Here is a 22,410-nt window from a genome sequence, read left to right as displayed (position 1 = left end):
GTGGGCGCGAGTCTTGCACCTCCTGCGGTTGCAGGGGAAGGCTGCCGGGAGTGAGGTTGGGTTGGTGGGGGGTGTGGATCTGATGAGGGAGTCACGGAGGGAGTGGTCTTTACGGAATGCTGATAGGGGAGGGGAGGGAAATATATCCTTGGTGGTGGGGTCCATAGTGATCTGAGGTTATGCAAGTTCTGACTTAGCAAAGATGAGAAAACAAAAAAATGTCTTTGTGCAAATGGTCAGTATTAATAATCTCAGACTACACCCTGTGTGCTGGCTTCAGTGTATTTCTCTCACCCTTCACAAAGCCAAAGCTTCAATTTATTAATAAGTAACATCCTACTTTCAAAGAGGATATATTCACTTTTGTGCAGTCTCCAAGTCAGCTACAATTCAGATTTAAGGATATTGCAAGATACTTAAGTTTATTGTCTCTGATCTATGTATTGATCTCACTTGGCACGAATAAGAATTTCTTTCAGTTTTAAATTAGTCTTCATCAAATTAAATGTATACAAGACCAGGTATTGCACTTTGAGAAGAATGTGAAGGCAGTAGAATGCAGAAAATAAATCAAACTGTTTCCAGTGTTAAGGTACTTGAATTATAATATTGATTGAAAATGGTGCACTGTGTATTCATGAAAAAAAATTCCAGAAGATTGTGGGATGCTCCTTTCTGGAGTATGTTTTTGGTTTAGTTAATCAAATGTTTGGTTTCTCAGATGGAAGGATATGGGGAGTAGGCTTGAAAGTGGATTTGAGGCAGGAGATCAGCATAACCATATTGAAAGGAAGAGCAGACTGGAGTCCCTATGACATACACCTGCTGCTTCTCCTTGAGTTCTTCTTCCAAATTTCTACAACGCTTTGCATAAACAATCATGATGCTTTCTCACTTCCCTCCTGAAAGGATTGCCTCCCATTTTTAGGCTGTGTTCCTTTGTCTTAAATTTGCCAACAACCCAATGTGAAGTTTTTTTCCCAGCAATTTGTTTTCTTCCATACATTTGTTTACTTCTGGAATCAAACTTTGGAACAAAGTTTTTTAAATTCGTGTAATTGTTAGAGGCATGACACTACATTTAGAAGTTAGCATATTATAGTATTGCTGCAACTGAAAACCCATGAATTTGTAATGCAATCTAAAATGATGATGAGATGGATTATCTAAATTTAGAAATGGAGTGATGAGATGCCAGTGTATTTCATGAAGGTTAAATATAGGATGCAAGTATTTTGAAAAAAATAGTTTGACAAGCAGATATGTAGAAATGCTATTGCAAAGAATTATTAAAAATGATGAACTCTATATTGTTAAGTGTATTTCAGGTTTACCAATGTCATTCACAGTTCACTTCCTATTTATCATTTGTGAACTGCACACTATAATATTTATTATGTGGACTTGCCTCATTGCAATTTATTAAAAATATTTTTTTGTTTTGCAATTCAATTATTGCATTCTTAAGAACTACCTACAGATCTACTTGCCTTTCGTAAGGATACATTTATGATTATGTAAGTTTGTGTTCTAAAATTTAGTATTGCAAGTTGGACTTTGTCATTGAAAAGACTAAATCACAAGGATTAAGGATAGCAATATGTTAAATTATTCAGCTAAATCCTTGTGATAGATATATCCAGTAAGTGGGGTGCTTTTAATTAAGAGTGCAAAATAAAAAGGTAAGTCCCCTGGGCCAGATGTGATTTATCCTATGATTCTCTGGGAAGCTCGGGAGGAGATTACAGAGCCTTTAGCTTTAATCTTTATGTCATCATTATCTACTGGAATAGTGTCAGAAGATTAGAGGGTAACAAATGTCCCCTTGTTCAAGAAGGGGAGTAGACATAACCCTGCTAATTATAGACCAGTGAGACTTACTTCAGTTGTGGGTAAAGTATTGGAAAGGATTATAAGAGACAGGATTTATCATCTAGAAAGGAATAATTTGATTAGGGATAGTCAACATAGTTTTGTGAAGGGTAGGTCGTGCCTTACAAACCTTTTATTGAGTTATTTGAGAAGGTGACTAAACATGTAGATGAGGGTAAAGCAGCTGTGTATGGATTTCAATAAAGCGCTTGATAAGGTTCCCCACAAGAGGCTATTGCAGAAACTTTGGAGGCATGGGATTGAGGTTGATTTAGCAGTTCGGATCAGAAATTGACTAGCTGAAAGAAGACAGAGGGTGGTAGTTGATGACAAAAGTTCATCCTGGCATTCAGTTGCAAGTGATTTGCCCAAAACGTCAATTTTCCTGCTCCTCGGATGCTGCCTGACCTGTGCTATCCCAGCACCACTCGAATCTTGATTCAGTTACTAGTGGTGTACCGCAAGAATCTGTTTTTGGGCCACTGCTATTTTGTCATTTTTATAAATGAACTGGATGAGGGCGTAGAAGGATGGGTTAGTAAATGTGCGGATGGTAGAGTTGTGGACTGTGCCAAAGGACGTTGCAAGTTACAGAGGGACGTAGATAAGCTGCAGAGCTGGCTGGAGAGTTGGCAAATGGAATTTAATGCAGAAAAGTGTGAGGTGATTTACTTTGGAAGGAGTAACAGGAACATGGAGTATTGGGCTAATGATAAGATTCTTGGTAGTGTGGATGAGCAGAGATATTTCGGTGTCCATGTACATAGATCCCTGAAAGTTGCCGCCCAGGTTGATAGGGTTGTGAAGAAGGCGTATGGTGTGTTAGCTTTTATTGGTAGAGAGATTGAGTTTCGGAGTCATGAGGTCATGTTGCAGATGTACAAAACTCTGGTGTAGCAGGAATTGGTGTATGCAACACTTGGGAGTATTGCATACAGTTCTGGTCACTATTATAGGAAGGATGTGGAAGCATTGAAAAGGGTTCAGAGGATATTTACCAGGGTGTTGTCTGATGTGGAGGGAAGGTCTTATGATGAAAGGCTGATGGACTTGAGGCTGTTTTCATTCGAGAGAAGAAATTTGAGAGGTGACTTACAGAGACATACAAGATGATCAGAGGATTAGATAGGGGTGGACAGTGAGAGCCTTTTTCCTCAGATGCTGGTGGCTAGCACAAGGGGACATATCTATCACCCCTCAATTTAAAGCTATAGGACAGATGTCAGGGGTAGGTTCTTTACTCAGAGTAACAAGGGCGTGGATTGTCCTGTCTGCAACAGTAGAAGTCTCGCCAACTTTAAGGGCATTTAAATGGTCATTGGATAAACATATGGATGATAATGGAATAGTGTGGGTTAGATGGGCTTCAGATTGGTTTCACAGGTTGGCACAACTTCTAGGACCGAAGGGCCTGTACTGCGCTGTTATGTTCTATGCAGTGTAAATTTAGCAAATGAACATTGGAATTTCAACAAAAACACAAGGTGCTGGAAAAACTCAGCAAGTCTGGCAGCATCACTAGAGAGGGAAACAGTTAACATTTTGAGTCCAGTCACCCTTTGCCTCTTGCTCTTGCGCTTCCTCTCGCGGGCGCTCTCTCTCTCTGCAAATGTTGCCAGGCTTACTGAATTTTTACATCATTGTGTTTTTGTTTCTGATTTCCAGCATCTGTAATTCTTTGTGTTTGTAACATTGGATTTTCAATTTATCTAGATTACTCTTTACGCTTTCAAATGCATGTTTCTTCCAGCTTTTGCTTTTTTCTCTCTGAGAGTTAACTTCCTTCTACTTGTGCTTTCACCATAAGTGTTTCTTTGTATTATACCCTCATCACTCACTTTACACTTTTTCTCTGTTGACATTCTGTTTTTATCTTTCTTTTTGTCCCTGACTATGGGCTGTGAGAGAGAGCATCATTGTGACTCATCTCAGTGAATTATACAAGAGGCAGTTTGTGTGGAATTGGATAGCATGCAGAAACAGTAGTAGTAGCTGGTCTTGCTGAGTATATTGATGATGGCCATTTTCCAAGTTGTGATGGAAAAGAATGCCATCCTCATGGCTAAGGGGTTATATGATTAAAGCCTTCAAAACATGGTTGTTGGATGTTCCAGGGTTTAAATGTTTCAAAAGGAATGGGGGAAGGTAAAAGAGGTGGAAGAGTGGAATTGCTAATCAAGGATTAGCTGCAGAAATGGAAATGGTCGAGGAGGGTTTGTCTACACAGTCAGAATGGGTGGTAGTCAGAAACAGGAAAGTAGCAGTCACTTTATTGGGAGTTTTCTACAAGCCCCCCATACCCAATAGCAACAGAGACATGGAGGAGCAGATTGGGAGGCAGATTTTGGGAGTGTGTAGATGTAATAGGGTTGTTGTCATGGGTGAGTTTAACTTCATTAATATTGATTGGAACCTACTTAGTTCAAATAGTTTTGAACTACACAACAACACAGACTGGCCGAGCAGAGGCTGATGGCCAAGTTCAGTACCCATGAGGATGGCCTTAACAGGGACTTTGGGTTCATGTCACAATACAGGTGACCCCACTACATTTGTGTACATAGGCACTCACATACACAGTCACATACTCTCACCCCACTCCACACACTGACACATATGCACACATCTTCTCACAGGCTTATACTCTCACTCCCACTCTCTCTCGCGCACACACATTACCAAGCATGCACATATGCAAACACACACACACATGCACACACTCACATGCTCTCATGCAGGCAGGCACACATATAAGTCTATGGGGTGAATTTGCATTTGCAGAATTCTATTTGCAGATACATTTTATTTTGCTCACAAAGCATACAATCTGCAGGCAGTCAATCCATGTAATATTTTATAAATTCCACTTTGGAAATAGAACCAGTCTGACTTAAGACTGAGATACAGATAGACTCTAACCTCACACCTTTAATGCATTATCTGAGCTGAGATGTCACCTTTTTAATAAAATCTTAAGTTATCTCGAGAATGTGACTTAAAAGAAGTTCTGAGATTTACATATTAATGAGCCAAAACCTATAATCCATTCTAAAAGATGAAAGACTTAACAGCAATATAGGTTTGTTTAATATATCATTTTCAGTTGCATGACACTGTAATCCTTTGCTATAAGTTCTGTGTCTTATTGTCCTGCTCCACAGCTACCAGATGAAGGAGCAGCACTCCAAAAGCTAGTGCTTCCAAATAAACCTGTTGGACTATAACCTGGTGTTGTGTGACTTTTAGTTTAGATGGACTGAAAGGAAGGGTTTCTGATGTAATATGTGGATGGGCCGACTAGAGGAGAGGCCATATTGAATTTGGTGCTTGGCAACGAACGATTCCAGGTGTCGGATCTCTTGGTGGGAGAGAATTTGGGTGATAGTGATCACAACTCCATGACCTTTACTATAGTCTTGAAGAGGGATAGGAACAGTCGGTATGGGAAAGTGTTTAATTGAGGGAGGGGGAATTACAATGCTATTAGGCAGGAATTGGAGCACCTAAATTAGGAACAGTTGTTTTCTGGGAAATACACAACAGAAATGTGGAGGTTATTTAGGAAGCACCTGCTGATAGTGCTGGATAGATTTGTCCCACTGAGCAAGGAAGGTATGGTAGGGTGAAGGAACCTTGAGTGACAAGGGATGTGGACCATCTAGTCAAGACAAAGAAGGAAGCTTACTTAAGATTAAGAAGGCAAGGATCAGACACTGATTTAGAGTTGACAAGGTAGCCAGGAAGGAACTGAAGAATGGACTTAGGAGATCTCGAAGGGGGCATGACAAATCTTTAGCAGGTAGGATTAAGGAAAACCCTAAAACTTAAGTGATGAACAAGAGGATGGCCAGAGTGAGGGTAGTGCTAATCAGGGATAATGGAGGAAACTTGTACCTGGAGTTGGAGGAAAATGGGGGGAGTTGGGGGGGGTGGTGTCTTCAATGAACACTTTGCTTCAATATTTACTGCTGATGTTAGGTTCTTTTTTCTTGAGATTCTTACACACTTGATGCAACTGCAATATACCAGTTTCTGTGAACAACCAAAATTTATTAAGCAAGTACAAACTTTTCGAGGAACGCTTAACACCCTTCACTATGCTTGCAAAGCCATGTCAAGAGATCTCCCTGAACAAAGGGACCAGTTCTGCCTTTTATACAAGATTTCACATCACAGTCAGTAAAGCCAACAAGACAACCCCCAACCACTTCCCCCATAGTCACATGCCACTCAAGACACAATGTTTCTGGAAATAGTTAAATCACTACAGTGTGCTGTAGATCATTCCTTAATGACAACATCTGGTTTAAATCATTTTTTTAACTGCAGGGTTTGGTCAGAATTTTAACTGCAATTAGCGAGTTTGGGGAAGATAGTAGACATAAATATAAAGCGGGCCGTAGCACCAGTGCTTCAGTAGAGACTCACTGATTATGTTGTTTAGTATGGTAACGAAACATCTGAAAATGAATCTTCCAGGTCAGCGAGCAAACTTGCATCCTTTAACTGCAGTGTTCTTACTGATTCTGAATACACAAGATGACAATGTAAATTTGCTCTGAATAGCAGGAGATGACAATGTAATTTTTTTTTACATTTTACCTGCAAGACAGAGAAACATAGCACCCTACTCCTGGGACAACTAAGTTCTTACAGGTCAGCAGAACAAATTAACCCCTTAACATCTCATTCTTTCCTTTTATCATTCCATGATAACCAACTAAAAGGCACTCGCAGCTTATTCATAAGAAGCTGACAGCCAGTACTTAAGCAAGTTATTGACACACACAACATACAATAACTAGAACAACAAACATGACTATGCCATGCAGTAGATAGGATTGTCTCACGTGGGAAACAAATATTCACCAGTACAGTTCTTAAATCCACAGTCCCAAGTGACCACTCTACCCTCTCCAAGTTGAGTAGAAACGAGCCAGTTATCCAAAATCTCCTTCAGTAAATGCCAACCTGAAAACAAAATTCAGTCTGTCCTTCTGCATCACCCCACGGAGAAATCTGAATTCTTCGATAAGGGCAGTTAAATACTTAACAAAACTGATGAGACTTCCATCCGTCCGGAGATGCTTCAGATGGAAGATACCGGCGGATCTGAGCATGCAGCAGCAGGCTAGGTGAACGCAGCATTCTTTGCTGCTTCTGCTTCCACTCTGTTGTTTAATGTAACAAAACCAACTGGCTGTTTTGATGATAGCTTGACCGGTGAACCTTCATATCCCTTAAATGATTGAAAGAGAAGGTAAAGCTCACGTTTGATATCCGTAGGAAGATCTCTGACAGAAAGTTTACGGACCTCCTCTTCACCGTTGTTAGTTTCTTCACTTTTCGTGCTCGTGACTGGGGAGCTGATTGAATCCGTTGGATCAGGTTGTGGAGGGGTGGGTAATGGTCCGAAGGCGTGCTCTACCTGTGAATGGAGAAACTCGAGAGACGATGTTAGCTGTTGAAAGTATCTTTACATTTCCTCTCTCATTCCTTCCTTGCCAAGGTGGTTAGCAGTATGAAGACAGTCACACATTTAATTACACTAAATTGTGTCTGTTTATTTCAACATTCTCAGTCAACGGTTACTCTGTTCACTATTTATGACATTATCAATTTATGTTTATGCAATCCATAAACATCTAACTTGTACTGTCAAAACAATTCAATCATTTATGCACAGTAATCAGTGGTCCTAAAATCAAACCCTAGGGGGGACCCCATTCAGGTTATTCAAAAATTATTTTCCTTTAACAAATTAATACTTGGCTAATGTGTAAGCTGCCAGGAAAAGTATTTCCCAGTTCCTAATTTCTAACTAAGTTTTTCTTTAACTTACGTTACTATTTCTTCACTAGCAGTATTCACATATAGATTTTTCCTTGAAGTTTTTTTTTGCTGCTGTATCTATTAGTCAATCTTTAAACAGTCCTGCCAACTGAGAATCATTCAAATGGAACCGATAGCCCATTACTGGACTCATTGCATTGTGTCCCATCTGAAATTACAGTAAGCACGATATCAATAAAGTTCTTGTATCATCTCACACACAAAGATCTCTAATTCTAAAATGTTTGACATAATTGACAGAAATAATATGTTTTACACAGAATATGAAATCAATACACAAATTTATAGAAAATGGAAATGAGTACCCACTTAACAAAACAAAGCAACGCATGAATATTTACAAAACAGCTGCAATTTAAATTGACGTGTGAACTGAAACTTAAAATGATAATATAAACAGAATAAAATTAAATATTCCTAGGTATTATTAGCATTGGTAACAAAGTATCAGATATACACACTTGGCCAACTGGAGTGATCCAGAGGCCTTATGACAGAGTGCAAACACCCATGCGTCTTTCATATTTGTTTTTGTGGGTCAGGGGCATCCCCTGTAAACGCTGCACAGTGACATTGTCTGGTATGCTTGTTGTTTTTGAGGCAGGTGATCATTTTAGTGCACAGAGGGCAGCATATTTGATTGTGGCCAATTGCTTGGGGAGGAGGATGGCTTTGAGAAGATTTTGGACCTTTTAGTGAGTTCTGAATAGGTGTCCCTGAGGAGGTCAGAAATCCGCATTGTGATCATAGCTGGTCATCAGGGTCATTATTTTGAAACATTATTGGCAGACCAGACATGTCAGAAGGTACCTCCATTTTTGTTCTCACATGATAGTCCGGCTTGGCGTTTCAATCCTGATTCCTTATTTTGCCTCTCCTTTCTCAATTTTTCCTATTTTTCTTTCTACTCCTATCATAATCGTGACACTGACTGTTCAGCACCTCCCAAGACTTAGGGTTTCCCTCATTATCACACACTCTTTGACGTGCATTATTCTTCCAGCTGGCCTGTTTAGGTTTGTCCGTAATTTTGCTCAGCAGCCTTTCTCCATGAGGATATTAAAGTTTTTTTCCATTTAGTCCTGTATTACGTTTCCAAATTGCCGCGTCTGTTTTTAAACATTTATCTATGTCCCAAATTCCTGTCGTGGAATTTCATTTCCAAATTTTTTATTTAAACATCCTGAGCCATTCCTCATTTGGGTGTCATCCTGGCATAACCAGTGCAAAGAGATTCCGACACCCGACTTATCCAACATTTGTCCCTTTTTAAAGTCTCTACTTCTTAACTTTATATATTGGTCCAGTGTCCTCAGTATCCACACACACTTCAGGGTCCTGACCTTCACATGGGGGAGTTCCCCTCTGAACAACTGGTCTAACGTTGAGACAGACACAGTAATTATCTTCTATCTTATGTACAATGCTCCAGAGCCTCAAACCTCACTATTAGAGGATTCTACCCTCCGAATTCGAAGGGGACTCTAACCTCCTTTCCAGTAAAGAGGACCTGTTGGGGTGCAAGTGCATAGTTACCTCCGATGTTCCATCACTACAGAGTCCCAGGGAACGAGGGGTTGACTGACTGGTAGATTAAGGAGAACGATCAAGGTAAGTCTTACCTCGTGGGCCCATCTGTCTCTCATAACCGGCACTCAGACGATCACTTATTCAGTCCGCCTAGAAGCTCTGTATATGTTGGAACGCCACCAAATGTTAGGTTCTTTTTTTTTCTTAAGATTCTTACATACTCGATGCAACTGCAATACGCCAGCTTCTGTGAACAGCCAAAATTTATTTAGCAACTACAAGCTTCTGGAGGAACCCTTAACACTGTTTACTATGCTTGCGAAGCCGTGTCAAGAGATCTCCCTGAACAATGGGACCAGTTCTTTCTTTATACAAGATTTTACATCACAGTCAGCAATGCCCACAAGACCACCTCCAGCCACTCCTCCATAGTCACATGCCACTCAAGACACAATGCAGTGATTTGGTTATTTCTAGAAACACATTTGCTGTAAATCATTCCTTAATGGCAAGATCTGGTGTAAATAGTTTTGTTTTAACTGCAGGGTGTGGTCAGAATTTTAATTGTAATGCTCTATTGATTCTGAATAGCAGGAGATGACACTAAATTTTCTTACATTCTACCTGCAAGACAGAGAAACATACCACCCTCCCCCTCGGACATCTAAGTTTTTACAGGTCAGCAGAGCAAATTAACCCCTTAACATTTCACTGAGCAGAAACTTGATATTTCTGAGGACGATGTGAAAAAGACTGACATGCTAGAACAGGTTGCTGTTAAGAAGGAGGATGTGCTGAAAACTTTGAAAAACATAAGGATAGATAAATCCCCTGGGGCAGAAGGATATACCCTAGCTTACTACGGATAGGGAGGGAAGAGTTTTGGTGATGATCTTTGTGTCCTCGGCATTCACTGGAGTAGTGCCAGACGATAGGAGAATGCCAAATGTTTTCCCTTGTTCAAGAAAGGGAATAGGGATAATCCTGGGAATTACAGACCAGTCAGTCTTACGTGAGTGGTGGGTAAAGTATTGGAGAGGATTCTGAGAGACAGGATTTATGATTACTTGGAAAACCATAGTTTGATTAGAGATAGTCAGCATGGCTTTGAGGGGCAAGTCATGCCTCACAAACTTATTGAATTCTTTAAGGATGTGACAAAACACGTTGATGAAAGCAGAGCAATGGATGTGGTATACGTGGATTTTAGCAAAGTATTTGATAAAGTTCCCCATGGTAGGCTCATTCAGAAAGTAAGAAGGAATGGGATACAAGGAAACCTGCCTATCTGGATACAGAATTGGCTGGCCCATAGAAGATAGAGAGTGATAGATAGAGAGTATTCAGCCTGGAGCTCGTGACCATTGGTGTTCCGCAGGGATCAGTTCTGGAACCTCTGCTCTATGTGATTTTTATAAATGACTTAGATGAGGAAATGGAAGAGTGGGTTAGTAAGGTTGGTGGAGTTGTGGATAGTGCGGAGGGCTGTCGTAGGATGCAACGAGGCACTGACAATACAGAACCGGGCTGAGAAGTGGCAGATGGTGTTCAACCTGGAAAAGTGTGAAATGATTCACTTTGGAAGGTCAAATTTGAATGCAGAATACAGGGGTAAAGGCAGGATTCTTAGCCGCAAGAGGAGCAGAGGGATCTTGCAGTCCATTTCCATAGATCCCTCAAAGTTGCCATCCAGTTTGATAGGGTTGTTAAGAAGGTGTATTGTATATTGGCTTTAATTAGCAGGGGGATTGAACTTAAGAGTTGCAAGGTTAAGCTGCAGCTCTATAGAGCCCTGGTTAGACTGCACTTGGAATATTGTGTTCAGTTCTGGTTGTCTCATTATAGGAAAGATGTGAAAGCTTTAGAGAGAGTGCAGAGGAAATTTACCAGGATGTTGCCTTGCCTGGAAGGCATGTCTTATGAAGAAAGATTGAGGGAGCTAGGGTTTTTCTCACCAGAGTGAAGAAGGGTGAGAGGTGTTGTGATAAGAGGTGTACAAGATGTTGAGAGGCATAGATAGAGTGGATAGCTAGAGACCTTTTTGTAGGGCGGAAATGACTCTCACGAAGGGGCATAATTTTGAGGTGATTGGAGGAAGGTTTAGGGGAGATGTCAGAGGTCTGTTCTTTACACAGAAAGTGGTGGGTCCATGGAATGCACTGCAGGCAATGGTCGTAGAGTCAAATACATTAGGGACATTTAAGTGAGTCTTGAGTAGGCACATGTTAGTTAATACAATGAAGAGTATGTAGGTTAGTCTGATCTTAGAGTAGGATAAAAGACTGGCACAACGTCAAGGGCTGAAGGGTCGTACTGTTCTATTATCTGTAACATGAAAAGACAGAGTGGATAAATTATTTCCATTGTTTGGAGATTCGAGAATTGGGGGCGTAACCTAAACGTTAGGGGCTACCATTTCGGAAGATGCTAGGAAGCACTTCTAACATGCTTAATTTGGTGGAGGTTTGGAACTGTTTTCCACAAATGGCAGTTGGTGCTAGATCAGATGTTAATTTTAAATCTGAAATAGGTGCGTTTTTGATCAGCAAAAGTGTAAAGGGAAATGGGCCAAATGTGTCAGCCACAGATCAGCCATAATCACGTTGAATGGGTTCGAGATTGAATCGCCTAGTCCTGCCCTTCTGTTCCCATGATATTGCCATATTCTGGAGGTGGGCCCCATGTGTTGCGCTTTCCAGTTGACTACAAGGCTATCTTACAGGATCAACCTCCATTTGAATGCTAATGATATGCAGTGAACTCTATCTACCCCACTCTTAGAATCTGTGACTACCTCTTTGTTCTTTGATTGCTCATCTGGCATTTTCATGTTTGGATCAAAATGTCAGCAGTACCAAAGTAATTGTTACTCCTGGTTACACACTCGCCACAGATCCTCTGACTTTATTCGCCAATCATGGCTGCTTGCTGAAGCAGAATTAATTTGTGTGAAAATTCAGATTCCTGTTCCAAATAGATTTGAGTTTCATCATAACTTTTTTTAAAATTCCTGTTTCACTACACAGACAATCTCCAACGTTATTTCTCCTTGTTTTCAGGGATTAGCTGATATGTTTAAAAAAGCTTAACAACTTTGAATAACCAGGAGCATAGAATTATTATTTTCTTGTTTTTGATAAAAAGTTAACCGATAATTTGAATAAACAATACAAATTATAATGGAGATTTAATGGCATAGAAATATAAATTACCAGAATCTCGAGTTGATGACTCAAAAATGAGGAGGGGTTGATGGAGAAAAAGCATTTTAAAATTGACAGCAAGATCATAACACATTTAATTTTAGTATTTCACTATTGTAGTCTCATCAGTACTTGCTGTTGGTTTTGCCGTTTATTCATGCATTTTTGAAATTTCTGCACCTTTTGTCAAAGCAAGTCCATTCTCTTGCATGGTATGGTGATAAAAATTGAGTTCAGTGGATTGTAAAACCTTAGTGTGACTTCTGGAAACTTTAGTCTGTGTCCATAACCTAATATTCCACTAAAGTTTTATTTCTTTTTTGCATTCTCCAGATATTGGAAGTGATGTATTTTTATCATTCCTGAATTCCAGAGACTCTGTCTACTATTTTGGTTCCATTAATGATATAACTAATGATTTGTCCCAGATACTTTGGCATGCCTCAGTCAATTTTTCATTTTTCTTACCCTTAAGTCTTTTTTAAATGTTTACAGACCACTAGGGAATTGATCTGCATGGAGAGGATTGGTCTCACAGCTAAGGTGTTTTGTGCAAGTAAAGTGTAAAATTGCTCCAAGGTTATATTCTAGGGGAAAGGGATTTTATCCTCCTCCCCTCCTCTGAAAGTGATTTTTTTTTTCCCCTTTGGTAGCTTTGAAAATAATTTTAAAATTTGTCCAACATTTCTGTGACTAGTAACTTTTAATATTGAGTGAAATATTGAATAGCAATCACTATCTTTTATGTGTACAGTGAGCAATAGAGATAAGTAAAGTGGGCGTACATTGCTCGGACAAACTCTCCTTACTTCGATCTTTATAGACACCTCCCTTTGGTTAATGTCAGTTCTTTTCATTATTACTGCCATGCTGTTCTGCTGATACTTGACCAGGGCACGTTATTACCAAGTATACTGTAGTGCAGTTTCATATTTCAAACATTTCCCCATGTTGTTCACTTTGGCATACAAACAACCAATTGGATTTGAAATTTTATTCCATATCAGTTGCTGTGGTATTTCACATGCATTGGAGTGAAAAATAATACTTTGTTTTTGAATATGCATCCATGGTACAGGACATAGAACGTGGAACAGTACAGCACTGAAATGGACTCTTCGGCCCACCGTTTCTGCGCTGAACATGCTAACATTCTAAACCTATTCTATTTTCCTGTTGTTAGGCTGTTTCACTCTATTCCTTGCTTGTTTGTGTGTCTGTCAAGTGTTGCTATTGTAACTGCTTCTACTAGCTTCCCCAGCAGCATGTTCCAGGCACCTAACACCCGCTGTGTAAAAAAAAAAATAGTTTTGCATACCTCCTTTAAAACTCCCCGCCCGCCTTACCTTAAACCTGTGCCCTGTAGATTTGGCATTTCCACCCATCCATGTTTCTTATAATTTTATATATTTCTCTTGGGTCACCGCTTGGCCCCTGTCACTCGAGCAAAAGCGGTCTAAATTTGTCCAACCTCTCCTTATCTAAGGCACTCCAAACCAGGCATTATCTTGGTAAACCTCTTTTGGACCCTCTCCAAAGCCTCTATGTCCTTCCTATGGTGTAGCAAACAAAAGTACACACATAATGTGGCCTAACTAAAGTTTTATACAGCTGCAACATGAGGTGCCAACTTTTATACTCAGTATGCTGACCAATGATGGCAAGTATGCCATACGCTTATTTTATCACCTTATCCACTTAAGTTGCCTCTTTCAGGGAGCTATGGACTTGCATCCCAAGATCCCTCTGTGTATCAATGCTCCTAAGGGTCCAGTTGTTTACTGTTAAAGAAAAATAATTAAAATAGTTAAAGAAAATCTTGCTGGAAAAGATACTTTGCATCTGTTACCTTTTGTGAATTATTACCTAATAAATCAGAATCACATTATCCAATGACATTGTTAATCTTTGGGGTGGATTCAAATAACCTTTTAGTGCTTTACTCATTGTATAATGATCTAAAACTTGAATACTTCCAGAAATATGGTGATGAAAGCCAATGTACTATAATTTAACAACTCTCTTTATTAGCGAGTTTTGAGAAGATTTGTAGCTCAGATTGAGGTTATGGATATAGGTTTGCTCACTGAGCTGGAAGGTTCGTTTTCGGATGTTTCGTCACCATACTTGGTAACATCATTGAGCCTCCAGATGAAGCACTGGTGGCATGGCCTGCTTTCTATTTGTGTGTTTAGGTTTCCTTGGGTTGGTGATGTCATGTACAGTTCTTTCAAGATATTTTGTAAATGACTTCGTTTTTTTTGTTGTTTGTATAGGATCTTTCAAGTTCATTAGCAGCTGTTTTAGTGTGTTGGTGGGTTTGTGGGCTATCATGATGCCAAGAAGTCTGTAACAAACAGGCAGAAAACTAGCCACCAGGATATATGAACATCAACTAGCCACAAAAAGACATGGCCCCCTCTTAGTAGTATCCTTACATACAGGTGAGGAAGATCAGCACTTCGACTGGGACAACACATCCATCCTAGGGCAAGCCAAACAGAGGCATACATGAGAATTCCTAGAAGCATGGCATTCTAACCAGAACTCTATCAACAAACACATTGAGTTAGAGCCCATTTACCACTCCCTGAGAAAAAGAACAGGAAATGACATCACCTCAGGAAATAATGTCATCACGGAAATGACATCACTACACCAAGGAAACCTAAACACATAAATAGAAAGTAGGCCATGTCACCAGCGCTTCATCCAGATGCTCACTGATGATGTTACCTAGTATGGTGACGAAACGTCTGAAAACTAATCTTTCAACTCGGCGAGCAAACCTATGTCCAGATCTCTCTTCATTATTCAAAATAATTTGTTTTGTGCTACTCTCTTTGGCAATCAATAAAATCCCAATGTACAGATGCTGGTAGTGCAGCTGCATTATTTACACATTCCTTATGAGCGTACATGAGTCAGGAGCAGGCTTATGCCATATGCTCTTTGAGGCTCCTCTGTCATTTAGTAAGATCGTGGCTGATTTGATTGTAACATTGATACGACATACCCACCTACCCCCAATAATCTTTCATTCATTTGCTCAACGTTTTACCCATCTCTGTCTTAAAGCAAAAATCTTTGCATTGTTTTCACCACCTTTTGAGGAAGAAAGTTCCAAAGATACTCACCCTGTATTTATCACTGTGATTCTGAATTATATTGACTAGTTTTGGAAATGTGTATGTATAGAGAACAGGAAAAGACTTGTGGGCATTGAAAGTAGAGTCACAGTTAGACAGGATAGTGAAGGTGGTGTTTGGTATGCTTACCTTTATTGGTCAATGCATTGAGTATAGAAGATGGGAGGTCATGTTGTGGCTGTACTGGATGTTGGCTAGGTCACTTTTGGAATACTGCTCTGGTCTCCCTTCAAAAGGAAGGATATTGTGAAACTTGAAAGGTTTCAGAAAAGATTTACAGGATGTTGCCAGGGTTGGAGGATTTGAGCTATAGGGAGAGTTTGAATAGGCTGGGGCTATCTTCCCTGGAGTGTCTGAGGCTGAGAAGTGACCTTACAGAAGTTTATAAAATTATGAAGGGCATGGATAGGGTGAATAGTCAAGGTATTTTCCCCCCAGGATAAATGAGTCCAAACTAGAAGGCATAGGTTTAAGGTGAGAGGGGAAAGATTTAATAAAAGGGAGCTAAGGGGCATATTTTTCACACAAAAGGTGGTGTGTGTATATGGAATGAGCTACCAGAAGAAGTGGTGGAAGCTGGTACAATTACAACATTTAAAAGACATCAGGATGGGTGTATGAATAGGAAGGGTTTAGAGGGATATGAGTCAAATGTTGGCAATCTATTTAGGATATCTGGTCAGCATGGACAAGTTGGACTGAAGAGTCTGTTTCTGTGCTGTACAACTCTGACTCTGAATGTTTTGCACGTTTTGTGTAGGATGCTGATTAAAGTGTCAGTTTGTCTTAATTTTCTTTCTCCATCGCAAGTGATTTAGCTGCCAGTCTGAAATTCCAACTCAGTCCTATAGAAGATGATTGCATCACATCTGTTTTGAAGTATGATAATCAAAGGAATTAGTTTTCAAAAACCTTAACATTTGTCAAATGCAATTCATGCTGAAAGGTTGTGTTGTTATCAGCCTTCCATTTGTAATTTTAATGGTAAGATAATCAGAAGATTATTGAAACAATATTTGCTGTTTTCATGTTCAATTCCACTACTGTTGGCAGAACGAGTAGATTTATCCTAATGTTGTTTTCTTGATTTTTCTCAAAATTTCATATTTTGCCCATTGTACATCATGGATAACTTGTTTGCTTTGATTTTTGCCCTTTATAAAGGAAGAAGAGAATTCATCCAAAGATTAAAACTTGAAGCTAAATTGAGTGTACATGATGGTTGTGTGAGTATACAATTACATTCTTTTTATGTAAAATTATTTTAATGGACAAAAAAGTATCGATTTTTTTAAAAACTATAACTGAATATAAAGCTGCTTACTACTATGTATACTCGAGTAAAAGTCGACCCCCCCCCCCCCCCAATTTTTGGCCAAAACCTCTGGAAATTTCCCCATATCTCATGTAAAAGTTGACCCTAGTTCTTCACAGATAAAGAATCAACATTTGTGAGTCAAGGTATTACCCTGTACATAACTGTTACGATGAGGAAGTGAATTTTTTTATTCCGTCTTGTCATACGTTTTGATGTACAATTCACACCAACATTAGGCCTCGGATTTCTTAGGTTCGTTATCGAACAAGCACTATAATTAATATAATTAGTATGATACAAGGTTTATCACGCCATCATTTACTTTATAATGCACTGTGCGCATTTGCTTCTCTATAATTACCGTGCAGCTGTTGACAATTTCTCATGACTGCAATGATCGGTGAGACAGTATGAGAGTTAAGTGTCTGATATCTTTTCTTATCAGAAATGAAAGCTTAAAACGTTAGTTTGAAAAAAAAAGTAGACAAGAGAAAACTGAGGGAAATGGAAGAGTTTGGCGCAAAAATTTAAGATGCATCAGGTCAACCTCTGAGTGCAGATTAGCTGTGCTCCATTTCCCTGTAGCACTCTTGCAATTACTGTAATTGTTGTTGTTTCTTCTTTATTCGTTTAGAGATCAGTTGGGCATCTGCTAATGATATGGTATTTTGGACTGTAGCATGAATTTCAACCTCTTAAAAGTAGTGTCCATGTAACAGTCAACCTCGTAAACTTAATCTTAAATAGTCTAAAAATTTGACTTTTACATGATTATATATGGTATATCAAATTATTAACTTATGAAAAATGGAATGGTTTTCATTTTAATCAAGTTAAAAATATTTGCAACAGAGGTTAGCACTGCTGTCACAGCGGCAGGGACCCAGGTTCATCTCCACTCTCTGGCAACTATTTGTATAGAGTTTGCACGTTATCCCCGTGTCTGTGTAGGTTTCCACTGGGCTATTGCCTATAGTGTTCAAGGATGTATAGGATAAGTGCATTAGCTGTGGGAAATGTAGGGAGCAGCAGGCTTGCGACAGAAATGTTGACATGGGAGCATGTTGTGTTGAAATCACAGGCAACTGGAAGTTGAGTCATTTTCACAGGCAGATCCTAGGCGCTCAACAAAGCGTCACCTAGTCTGCCTTTCATCTCCCCAGTTTATAGGGAACCACATTGTGAATAGTGAATATAGTAGGCTAGATTGAATGAAGTACATGTAAATCACTGCTTCACGTGGAGGATATGTCTTGGACCTTGGATGGTGAATAGGGAGGAGGTAAAGGGGCAGGCGTTGTATCTTCTGTGATTGCATGGGAAGGTGCTGTGGGAGTGGAGAAGGTGTTGGAGTGGAGAAGGTATGGACCAGGAAATCCCAGAGGGAACAATCCCTGCAGAAGGCTGACATGGGAGGGGAGGGGAATATGTATCTTGGTGGTGGCATCCCACTGGAGATGGTGGAAATAGCGGCTAATGATCCTTTGGTTGTCGATGCAGATGAGGTGGAAAGTGAGGACCAGGAATACCCTATAGTTGGGACAGAAGAGAAGAGGTGAGAGTTGGAAGTGTGGGAAATCGGCCAGACTTGGCTGAGGGGCATTTCAACCATGGTGGTAAAATCAGGACTTGTCTCAGCACCCCTGTGGAAGATGGTATCATAAGAACAGATGCAATGGAGAAACAGGAGAAAGGAGTGGAATCCTCACAGGAAACAGGATGTAAGGATGTCTGTGAATCACAGAAGCTTAGTTTGCAGGTACAATTTGTAATTTGGAAAGCTAACAATGTTATGGTTTAACACAAGGGGTACTGAATGCAAGAATAGGAAGGTTATGCTGCAGTCATATAGGGTATTGGTGAGACCGCATTTGGAGTACAATGTATATTACTGGTTACCATATTTATGGAAGAATGTTAATAATAAGAATTAGTTCCAAGCAGGTTTACTCGACAAATGCTTAGAATGAACAGGTTGCCTATGAGGGAAGGCTAGATAAGCAAGGACTATATCCTCCAGAGTTTAGAAGAGTTGGAGGTGACTTAGTGGTAATGTATAAGTTCCTGCGAGGACTTGACCAGGTGAATGCAGAAAGGATGTCTCCTCTTGCAGGAGAATATGGAAGTAAGGAATCATAGGTTAAAATAAGGTATTACCCATTTAAGACCGAGATGAGGAAACATTTTTGTCTAAGGGTTAAGAGTCTTTGAAATTCCTTTCCTCAAAAGGTAGTGGATGTGGAATCTTTAAAGATTTTTAAGGCAGAGTTAGGTAAGTTCTTGATTCCAAGTGATGAAAGATTACTAGGGGTTTGTTGGAATATAGAGCCGAGGTTAAAATCTAATCAGCCATGAACTTTGGATAAGAGATTGAATGGCAAAGTAGACACAAAGGGCTGAATGAAAAACGCTGGTTCCTTATTTATATGTTATGTTAATTGTCCTTTGGGCGAAAAGCAATTGTTTTCGTTATGAGCCTTTATTCATTTGCTCAGTTGAAAAAAATCAAATGTAAAGTAATATTTCAGATTTATGAATTAGAACCCGTACAGTGTGGAAACAGGCGCTTTGGCCCAACAAGTCCACACTGACCCTCTGAAGAGTAACCCACCCAGACCCATATCCCTCTCCTATACTTGCCCCTGACTAATACACCTAACCTATACATTCCTATGGGCAATTTAGCATGGCCAATTTACCTAACCTGCACATCTTTGGATTGTGGGAGGAAAGCGGAGCACCCGGAGAAAGCCCACACAGACACAGGGAGAATGTGCAAACTCCACACAGACAGACAGTCGCCAGAGACTGGAATCGAACCTGAGTCCCTGGTGCTGTGAGGCAGCAGTGCTAACCACTGACCTACTGTGCCACCCCTTTTTCTCTGTTGTTTCCTACTTTATGTTCAATAATGCACCAAACAACTCCACCACCCTGTGGCCAACCACTTCAACTCCCTCTCCCATTCCCCCGAGGCCACCTCCACCGCCAAATCAAAGCCACCTGCCAACTGGAGGAAGAGCACTTTATCTTCTGCCTTGGGACCCTACAACCACATGGCATCGACATTGACTTCACTAGTTTCCAAATCTCTCCTTCCTCCACCTCATCCCAGATCCACCCCTCCAACTCAGCACAGCCTTAACCTGATCTGATCTGTCCTACCTATTCATCTTTCCCACCTATCTGCTCCACCCTCCCCACCAACCTATCACAATTATCCCTGATCTGCATCCACCTACCTACATCCCCCAGCCCCACCCCCACCCTTCTATTTATCTCTCAGCCCCTTCCCCCTTCAAATTCCTGATGAAGGGCTCATGCCCGAAACATCAACTCTCCTGCTCTTTGAATGCTGCCTGACTTTGTATGCTTTTCCAGCGCCAGGCATTTCGACTCTGACTCTCCAGCATCTGCAGCTCTTTCTCTTAACTTCTCAAATACTACTATTTAGGGCTGAAAAGTTAGAGGTTTTAATCTGTCCTCAAATATCCAGTTACTGATACCAGGGATTAGGATGGTAAAACACTTCCCGGCATTTACCCAATCTTCCTTGAGTTTTGATGACCAGAACAGAACATAGTATTCAAGATATAGTATCAATACTGTATAGTTGGATTATCATTTTCTATAATTCCAGCAGCCAAACATTTCTACATAATTTAAAAGTTATTTTCTGCTGGTGTGTTGCATATTCCGTGGAATACAGCACAGAAACCGGCAATTTGAGCCATCCAGACAATGCTATACTCCCATTCCAGTTGAATCTCTTCCCATCTTCTATCGTCTAAATCTAACTTTGTAGTTCTCATTCTTTTCTCCCTCATCTATTTGTGTAAACTCTCCTTGAGTGCACCTGTCCTTGCAGATGAGGATGACTCTCTTCCACTGTCAGGGTGAGTCCATAGGTGGCTACACAGACCAATGCAGCTACCACGCATTCTGTTATGCTTGGGGCAGGTGGTGGTTGTGGGGTGGGGCATTAGTGTGGCAGCGCACTCCTTTTGCCTGGCTTCCAAATCAAGTCGCGAGGTGTTCGGCAGCTTCCTGGATGCTGCTCCTCCACTTTGGACAGTCTTGGTCCAGTAATTTCCAGGTGTCTGTGGAAATGCTGTACTTCACCAACGAGGCCTTGAGAGTATCACTAAAGTGCTTCCTCTGTCTACCTGGGCCTGCTGTTTCGAAGCTGGTAGTTGACCACCTGCTTGGAGAGTCTTGTTTTGGTCATGTGTACAACGTGTCCAGTCCATTGTAGCAGATGAAGGATGGTCAGTGCCTTGCTGATGGGGCTGTTGGCCTGGTCAAGAATGCTGGTGTTGGCTCATCTTTCTTCCTAGCATATTCACAGCATCTTGTGTAGATAGTGTTGATAGTACTGCTCCAGAGCCTTGAGATGTCTACAGTAAGAAAGTCCATGTCTCGGCCATAAAGGAAGATTGGAACCACCATAGCTCTGTAAACTATGATCATGCTGTCAGATCTGATGATGTTGTTCTCAAACACCCATTTCCTCAAGTGGCTGAAGGTTGCTCTAGCACACTGGAAGTGATGCTGGATCTCTTTGTTAAACGCTGCTTTGGACAACGCTTCTGAGGTATTGGAAGTGGTCAAGATTCTCCAATGCCTCTCCCACAGAGCTCATCTCTTCACATCTTGACTTGGTCATTTCTCCCTGGTCCAAGCCCTGCCCACTTAAGTTCATGATTCCTCTGACGCTTTACTCCAGTTTTGGAATTTTCAGTTTGCAGGCTCCAGCCACTGCCTCTTCACCATGGATGTGCAATTTCTTTACATCAATATGTTGTCAGGGCTCTCTGCTTCTTCCTGGAGCAAAGGCCCAAACTGTCCCCACCCACTACCACATCTCCACCACTTGGCCGAGCTTGTCCTCACCCTGAACAACTTCTCTTTTAACTCCTCTCATTTTCTTCAGTTCAGAGAGTGGGCCACGGGTACCCGCATGGGGCCCATTTATGCCTGTCTCTTCAGAGGTCAAAGGAGGTCATTTCTCCTCCTTGTTCTGGTCCTATTCTGGCCCTCCACCCACAACTCTTTCTCCAATATATTGATTATATCAACTTGTCTGGAATTGAAAACTTGAAAAAGTTCATGGATTTCGCTTCAAATTTCTATTCTGCCCTCACTTTCACCTGGTGTATCTCTGACTCCTCCCTTCCCTTCCTCGACATCTGTGTTTTGATTTCCTGAGATAGACTGGCCACTAATATCCAGTATAAACCCACCAACTCCCACAGCTACTTGGACTTTACATCTTTGTGCCCTGTTTCCTGTAAAGATGCCATTCCATTTTCCCAGTTCCTTATCTCCGTCGTAAATATTCCGATAAGGCCAACATTGACAAGGGAGCCTCCGAAATATACTTTTCCTTCCTCAACTGAGGACTCCACAACACCATTGTTGACAGGGCCGTTGACAGGGCCCTCGACTGGGTCTGACCCATCTCCCGCATTTCTGCCTTCACTTC

The 22,410-nt window shown here is 40.7% G+C and overlaps 1 protein-coding gene across 6 annotated transcripts in view; it reads left to right on the top strand.

Annotated features, from left to right (window-relative positions):
- Positions 1-22,410, top strand: part of dcaf6 (ddb1 and cul4 associated factor 6) — a 229,305-nt gene that overhangs the window by 12,240 nt on the left and 194,655 nt on the right. For all 6 annotated transcript variants that reach the window (XM_043700880.1, XM_043700878.1, XM_043700883.1 and 3 more), the window contains exon 2: positions 16,772-16,833. In XM_043700880.1, the coding sequence (XP_043556815.1) occupies positions 16,772-16,833 (62 nt within the window). The remainder of the gene's footprint in view (positions 1-16,771; positions 16,834-22,410) is intronic.

The sequence above is a fragment of the Chiloscyllium plagiosum genome, chromosome 12 (genome assembly GCF_004010195.1).
Source record: "Chiloscyllium plagiosum isolate BGI_BamShark_2017 chromosome 12, ASM401019v2, whole genome shotgun sequence".
Taxonomy (NCBI): Eukaryota; Metazoa; Chordata; class Chondrichthyes; order Orectolobiformes; family Hemiscylliidae; genus Chiloscyllium; species Chiloscyllium plagiosum.
Note: the sequence above shows the minus strand (reverse complement) of the source record. Positions and strands in the feature narration are given on the sequence as shown.